This window comes from Orycteropus afer, unplaced genomic scaffold (genome assembly GCF_000298275.1).
Source record: "Orycteropus afer afer isolate SDZICR_OR568_19922 unplaced genomic scaffold, OryAfe1.0 scaffold00748, whole genome shotgun sequence".
Taxonomy (NCBI): Eukaryota; Metazoa; Chordata; class Mammalia; order Tubulidentata; family Orycteropodidae; genus Orycteropus; species Orycteropus afer.
In genome coordinates this window covers 409,921-418,273 of record NW_006922335.1, presented here as the reverse complement: position 1 = coordinate 418,273, position 8,353 = coordinate 409,921, and the positions used below count along the sequence as shown (strand labels likewise).

The following is an 8,353-nucleotide window of genomic DNA, read 5'->3' as shown; positions in this document are numbered from 1 at the left end:
CATGGGAATTAGAAGAAAGGTTGCCAGGGTCAAGTGATTACCACTGAACTTTCAAATCTTGCCAGGGGTTTCCTGACAATGCGGGTCACTAGACATGCTCTGGTGGCAATCAGGGAAGTGCACAGCTCAGATCTATCTTTCAGAGACAGTTTTCTGCTGTGAGGAGTGTAGTTAGCTAACAGCTTCCAGCTGCTGAATCTTCAAAATCCACCACAGTGCTCCCAGCCAGTAAGGGAACATGGCAGCGCACTAGGCCTGGGCATTTCTGCCAATTTGGGACTTCTCTGTAGACAGACAACCTTTGCATGATGTCAGGCTGCCAAGACTTTCTGAGATGTAGTGTAGTCTGAGGCTCTTCCTGCCCATCCATCCCTACTCCTCCCTTTTTTCCCCACAGGTATTAGACCTGTATAGTGGTCTGAAGTTTCTTCCTACCTATTTGTGCTACCTTTCCCCATTTTCTTTCACAGGTGCTTCCCCTAATAAATCTTTCCCACTTCCAACTCTGTGTTGGCACTTGCTTCTGGAAGGACCTGAATTGACACAGCTCTCTTTTAATAGGTGACATCATCTGGTCTCTCCACACAATCCCACCTAACTTCCCAGATCTCAACCTAGAAACAGTTCCCAAATACTGTCAGCCCATTTCATCACAGTTGGAAGTTTGCTGGATGTTAGGTTCCATTGTTTTGGCTATACAAGATATTTGGGTTTCTAAGTGTGCTCAGCTGCTAACTGAAAGGTTGGAGGTTTGAGTCTATCCAAAGAAACCTTGTAAAAAAGGCCCAGAGATTTACTTCTGAAAAAATCAGCCATTGAAAACCCTGTGGAACTCAGATCTACTCTGTCACATGTAGAGTCTCATGAATCCAAATCAACTCAATAGCAACTGGTTTAGCACCACCCCATCCAGCCCCCATAGTGTGGTTAGGTTCCCTAGAGATGAGACACAGGCATGTGCTGCTCAAACATATACTTTATTTCTGTATAGACTTTCTTTTCAAAATCCCAGGCTAGAAAACCTAGAAACTTCAGGAACCATCTCTTTTCATTTTACTCTTCTCTAAAACCAGGTCAAGAGATCAGCTCCTGAGTCCTTCTTTCCCAGGATTTTACTCAGTCCTTCCAAAAGAAAGGACAACCCATCATGTCTTAGCATGCTGCTGGGGGGTGAGCAGGACAAGGACTCTCACTTGTTAGTTCCTCCCATAAAAGTTTCCCTCCTCACTCCTCAATTACTATGGTCCCAATTACAGTGATCCCATGAGAAAGAATGAGCAGAGGGAGATTGACACAGTATAAATAACACATTGACAGCTATTAGATCTCATAGTTTGGAAGTACTATAACAAAGATGGCCCCATGATATCTTATATTCTATTACTCCTGGATAATGCATCAAGGAAACACACTTATGAGATAAAAACATTGGGTGACACATTTCTGTAATAGGAATGAGACCCATACACAGTGCAAATCATGGTGTTTTTCACATGTAGGAGCTGACAACATTGTTTTAAAGTTAAATAGACATCAATGAACATGTCAGAGGAAGACTTGCTGAGCTTTCTCTGAGGTGATGTTTTGCCACCTTTGAAATGGCCAGGACCATTATCTTATTATGTGCTGCTGGTGATGCTGTTCAACCATGTCACCATAGGGCCCCTGGACTTACTGGTGACTCTTTTGAAATTATCTCATGGAACTTTCTTTGCAAGAGACTCTCCGAAATTTCTAGCCTTTGACTTGATTGACCTTGTTAGTGTGGCTTTTAGAAACTTGTGGAGAATCTGCTTCTCAGCTACCTCCACCCATGCTGGGCAGGCTGGATTCACTAAGGATGAGTAGTGCAAGTATTACAGTAAGTTCTGCAGGGTCCTCATGAGTGTGAGGAGCTGTATTCCACATCTCAGGGTAATGTCCAGAGCAGGTGCTCAATAAACACTTGTAGAATTCAACTCTAACTTTCCTTCTGTGGACAGAATATTCTCCATTCCTTGACACTTTCTTCTTAGGTACTTCTTCCAAAGTGAATAATCCATACGTGGTATTTTTCTCTATTAGAAATATTACTAATATTTTACACAGTGACTTTTGTGCTCCTAAACTATGCCTTCCATTCATATATCTGCATTGTACTGGCTTTATTTAATTTGTTTAATCCCTTCCATGCTAAGAATATGACTTATGGGTCTTTCTGGCTTATACTGTTGCTATACAACTTCCCCCAATGGTTTGGGTGGACTAGAGCCAGCAGGGCTTATAAAGGCTGTAAACCCTATAGATCAAGTTGTTCGTCCCTTAACACTATGGACATAGGACATGTGCAAACCATGAGTAGGACATGTATGGATGTCACATGAAGTTTCTGTTTCTAGCCACATCTGGGCAAAGCACAGAGCTAGGAGACACAAAGAAACTGCATATTCACCTGCTGATACACTAAAGCTGTATTAGGGCATGAAGAATTCAGTGCATGGTCTTGACAGACTCATTGTCCTGTAGGGAGTGAGTCATTCTACTCCAACAGAGGTAGGAGTCCAGTGAAACCATGGGACAGGGAGGGAAGATTCAGTCTTTGAAGGGAAAATGCCAGTTGCTTTTTTCCCAGAGGAACCACTGCAGGGGAAAGCCTCCTTACTCACTGGGCTTTGGAGCACATGCCTATACTACTATAAAGTTAAGAATCTAGGATAATATCCTTCCCAAGATACCAAAAAATTCCAGAGCAGGGAGTTCACATCAGCTGCAGAACTCAGCCTGCTACAGCCTGATGGAGAGATGCAGGTTTGGGTACGAAGTTGTCAGCTCTGAAGGTGGCCAAATCCTCCAGGAGAAGACATATGCATACCATTTTAGGGTAATTCAGTAGAGAATATGTATGGATATTTACATATATTCTTGTTGTTGTTGTTGTTGTTATGTGCCGTCAAGTCGGACCTGACTCATAGCGACCCCTCCTTGGGTTTCTGAGGCAGTATCACTACGGAAGTAGATTGTCCCATATTCCTTCCGAGGAGTGGCTGGTGGATTTGAACAACCAGCCTTCTGGTTAGCAGTCAAGTGCCTTAGGCACTATGCTGCCAGATCTTCTTAGCAGTTGCCAAATCTCCAGGAGTTGGGTATTAGTCACTGGACTCACTGCTCTCATTCTCTTTCAAACCACCACTTTTTTGGTGAAACAAACAAACAAAAATCATAGACTCATTAAACCAGTGGGTGTTAAAATTCAGAGGGATATTTAGATGATCTACTTCAGGTTCATTGTTTTACAAATAAGGAAAGAGAAGTTCAAAGACAAGTGAAGTAAAGCAGAGGGCTACTTAGCAGTAATAGACATTGGTCCATAAAAGACATTAGCTTCTATTAATGGACATATCCTTCCCATGTCAGTGGCTCAGAAAAATCATGGGCGAAGATAATGCAGAAACTGAGGCTCTCATTCTCATGTTTTCCCCACAAGGCAACTCCATTGCTATCAAGTTGATTCTGACTCATAATGTTTAAATATACTGAAATACTGATATGCTAAAAAGGAGCAGAGTGTGTCTTCTTTTCTTGATGCTTAGAAGTCAGGGTTAAATCTTTCCTTCAGATTTTATGTGGATCTTTCTTTTGTTCACCTCATCAAGAGGAGCATAGTGTGAAGTGACCCATCACCTAAAGACATGGCAATCTGAGCATGATTGGGAGTGAATTTGTTGAAGTAAGATAGGGGCTACAGGCAAATGAGTCCATTTGATCTGTTGATGCATTGCAGGATTCATCCTGAATGAGCATTTGCTTACAGCTTAAGTTACTTGCAGAATCACAGAATAAACTATAGAGAAGATGTAGCTCAACTCTCTCATCATTTTACAGGCTTAGAGAAGTTTGATGATTTGCTGTAAGTCACACAACATGAAGGTATCAAAGACAGGAGAATCTTTTTTTTTTTTTTGACACTTGGATGGAATGTTTTCATCTGAACCATTCTGACCCTTTTCACATGTCCCATTGTTAGGGTGTTTCTAATGGTCTCCAGATCAAGGAAATACCCATGCACGAAGTGAAACAAGAAAAAGGTGGTGGGTAGCTGCATCTGTGGAAAGCATCTGTATCTAGGAGAGCATGTTGGAGTAGAAGCTGAAGCTCTCTGTCACGGTCTTGGAGTCGCTGCGGGAGGAACCATTGGAGGTCAGGTCTAGAGATGAAGGCATGGTCTTGGGGCCATCCTCCAGCTCTTCCTCATGGGCACCAACCACTGTGGAAACGGTGGTCTCCAGGCGGCTGACTTTATACACGCTACCTTGGGTCTGGAGATATCGGGTGGATTTCATTTCGAGTCCCTCATAGTCCCCAGCACTGATGAATGGGCAACACCGGAAGGCATGCTTGAAACCCAGACGGAACCTGGGGAGGAATCAAATTGAGAGGTGACTGTGGGGGCCACTTTAGGGGACATCTAGCCCCACATCAGCTCTTGAACACACCAATGCACCCAAGTTTGATTCTCTGCTATTACTGTCTTTTTAAATTAGTTGACAGCTAGAGATGTGAAGGCCAAAAAGTTTTAAAGGTGGAATCAATCCAGGATTAGAATCCAGGTTCATGTGAAATGGGTGCCTTACAGAGGGCAGCTGCCATGCTCTGCTGCCTCCTGTGATGTGTGATCAACCAACTTTGTGTTAATTCACCAGGTGTTTTTTATATGCAGGCTATTGTGCTAGTCACTGGGCAATAAAAACAGACCAAGACTCAGTCTTTCCCTCAAGTGGCTCACAGATTGAAGAATGACTTTTTGCTAACCGTATCCCTTGGGAATGCTTCAGTTTCTCTGTTTGTACAACAAGCAAAACCAACTTTCAATTAAAGACAGGCTAGGAGATTTAATCTAAAAAGGGTTGTCAGGTACTTAGGAGGATGAATATGTAAATTATGTGAACAGAGATCATTTGGACAGGTTGTCCAAAATGTCTTTCTTCTTAGCCAAAACCAAAAAACTTGAGGGAGTGAGTTGCAGAATTTGGGGGCTCAGGACTGTAGTCTCAAAGAACAGCAAGGTCAATTGGCATAATGCAGTCCATAAGGACAATGTTCTACATCCTAATTTGGTGGCAAGTGGGTCTTAAAATCTTGTGAGCAAGCATCTAAGGTCTTACTATTGGGATTTCCCTGTCCAGAACAAAGAAAAGTGAAGAAAATGAAAGCTTCAAGGAACCAGTTGGTACAAAGCACCTAACGGATCATGTGAACACCAGCCTCCATGACTCTGAGACCAGAAGAATTAGATGGTGCCAGGCAACCATTGCTGAGCACTCTGGGAGGGATCACAATAAGAGGTCCCAGATAGAGTGGGAGAAAAATGTGGAACAAAACTAAAAATAATTAAAAAGGACCAAGCTTACTGGTCTGATAGATACTGGGGAACCCCTGAGACTCTGGTCCTCAGATACCCTTTAGGCCTGAAACTGAACTTAGCTCCATGACTCAAGTTTTAGCTAAATGATACAAACCAATGGAATGCACTGCCACTGAGTCAGATCTGACTCATAACGACCCTTCCTTGGGTTTCTGAGGCAGTATGACTATGGAAATAGATTGCCCAACTTTCCTTCTGAGGAGTGGCTGGTGGGTTTGAACCACCAGCTTCACCATGGTTAACAGTCAAAATGCCTTAGGCACTATGCCAGCAGAGCTCCTAGCTAAATGATAGATAGACCTATAAGGTGAACAATAACACCAGGGAGGTATATACGCATTAGAACAATCAACAATACAAGATCAAGAGGGCAGAATTTGCCCAGCGTAAAGCCCAGAAGGCAGGAAGGGATAAGAAAGAAGGACTAAAGGAAATGGTAAACACCGGGAGGAAGTGGGAAGAGTGCTGCTACATTGTGGGGATTACAATCAATGTCACAAAAAAAAATGTATATGAATTGTTGAATAGAAAACCAATTTGCTCTGTAAACTTTCATCCAAATCACAACAAAAAGTTAAAAAAAAAAAAAAGAAAGCATCTTTTTCCAAATTCATAGTACCTGAGGTTTCATTCACAGAAGACATTTTATAGACTGATGACTGATGGATACAAAGACTGTAAGAAGCATTTTGTTCCTTTCCCTGCCTCTCCCACCTCCTTTCCTCAACATAGACTGGGATTGTGCTCTGGATGATGTATTGTGCTGCTGTAAGGTGTCTCAGCTCCCTCTTGGGGACATTCTGCATTCATGGTGAATTCTTATTGCTGACCACATCCCTCAGGGGTTTCTCCTTCTTTTGCTTGTCTGAAGTTGGCTTCTGCTGCAGTATATATAGACTATCTGCCTATACAGTGAACAGCTGACCTAAATAAGCAAAGCTGACTGTAACACAAGAGGGAGTGGTAGGGACTGTGGCAAACTAGTCACCATACTACTTAGCACCTGCTGATTGTTGCCATGCAAGAATGTAAGCACAGGGTGGAAAGGTTTTTTTTTTTTTTTTTTTTCCTTTATCAAGAGGAGCCAGAAATCTACATTTTTATGTGAAATCATCCAATTTTAAAACACTGGCCAACTAATCCAGGGAGAAAAAATTAAAAATCTCTGTGATTGATTCATATAAAGCATGTCTGAAAGCTAGATCTATCTTTAGTTTATGTCCTGTGAACTTACTTACTCTGCCCAACAGATCCAGTGCAGAGAGGGCTGTGCATCCATTGAGAGAGGGAGGGAGGGACGGAGGGAGAGAAAGAGACAGAGATTGAGAGAGGGAGAGGGAGAGAGATTGGTCAGAATGCTGAGTCAGCCATATGTGGCACTGAAATACTATTCCTTACAGGGCACCTTTGCCCTTCTCTGATTTCTCAATTTCCTCTCCGTTTTCCATAATACAAACTAGGAAGCTCTACCCAGTTTCTTGCAGTTTAAAACCAGTTTCCAGCAAGACAGAGTAAGCAGAAATGAGTCAAGTCCTCAAAGGCCTGATTCCTACTCTTTCTTTGCCAGAAGGGTTGGGGAGGGCTTAGGCGCAGGTTGGGGGATAGAGTCCTTACCTGTCATTGAGGCAGCAGTAGATGATGGGGTTGTACATGGTAGAGCTCATGGCCAGCCACATGATGGCCAGGTAGACCTGCTGAATAAACTTCTCCTGGCAGAGATCTGGGTTGATGTACGGCAGGAGGAAGAAGATATGGAAGGGCAGCCAGCAGATAGCAAAGGTGCAGACCACTACTATCATCATCTTGACCACCTGGCAAGAAGGTGAGAAGGTGAGGCATCTTCTTTCATGGATGTTTCTCTCTTCTGCCACATCCTCAATGTGCATGTTGTAATGTGAGGTGGGAAGGGTCTTGTCAAAAAGAAGGGAGGATCGTTTTTGTGCAATGTCAAAGGATTTTGGTTCTCAGAGCTGGCCCAGGACAGCATCATGATCATCATTGGACACTTGTTAGAAATGCAAATTCTTGGGTCCCACCCCAGACTGAATCAGAAACTCTGGAGGTGGGTTCCAGCAATCTGTTTTTGACAAGCCCGTAAGGTGATTCTGGTGTGGATTCAAGTTTCAAAACCATTGTGTTATGCTCTGCTTCTGTGTAAGGACTGAAAAAAACAAAAAACAAACAAACAAAAAAAACCCTCACTGCTGTCCAGTCGGATCTGACTCATAGTGACCCTGCCTTGAGTTTCTGAGGCAGTATCACTATGGAAGGAGATTGCCCAGTCTTCCTTCCAAGGAGTGGCTGGTTTGAACTACCAGCCTTTTGTTTAGTAGTTATATGCTCTAGCTCTAACCACTGTACCACAGAGCTCAGGGAAGTTAAATTAATGAGAAAAGGTAAGTGGATGTTCAGGAGGGAAATATTCAGGAAGAGGGAGAAAGCAGAGAGGGAGTGGAGTATGTGAGGAGCCAGCCAGTGAGCCAGAGTACACTGCTAGGTTTAGAAACTCAGAGGTAGGAAGGAGTGGGGAAGAGATTTAGACAGCTGCAGGAAGCGCATTCAGGGAGTGTTGGATTTTTAAAGGAGATTTAAAAGAATGTTTTATGAACACTTGGTGATATAATCTACTTCTTTTCTCTCCCCAAGAAACAGAAAAGTGTTACATAACATCTACACTATGAAATATTATGCAGAAGAAATACCAAAAAAAAAAAAAAAAAGGAAGCTCTTTATATATTGATTTTTGAAGATCTGGTGGCTATTGTTAAGTGAAAAAGGCAAGGGGAAAAAGAGTGTGCATTTACATATGGGTAAAAAAGAGAAGAGAAAAGAATAAATATTTACCTGGACTCAAAGTGCACTAAAAAACTAGAAGGATAAAGGAGAAACAAATGCCAGTGGTTACCATTGTGTGAGTACTTGAGTGTGTGCATGAGACTTTTCATGTTAAAC

The 8,353-nt window shown here is 42.6% G+C and overlaps 1 protein-coding gene across 1 annotated transcript in view; it reads right to left on the bottom strand.

Annotated features, from left to right (window-relative positions):
* Positions 1–4,100: 4,100 nt before the first annotated feature.
* TACR1 (tachykinin receptor 1) overlaps positions 4,101–8,353 on the bottom strand; it is a 256,694-nt gene continuing 252,441 nt past the window's right edge. Inside the window, exons 4-5 of the mRNA XM_007957423.2 lie at positions 7,016–7,212; positions 4,101–4,392 (exon numbers count right to left, since the gene is read on the bottom strand). Of these exons, the coding sequence (XP_007955614.1) occupies positions 4,101–4,392; positions 7,016–7,212 (489 nt within the window). The remainder of the gene's footprint in view (positions 4,393–7,015; positions 7,213–8,353) is intronic.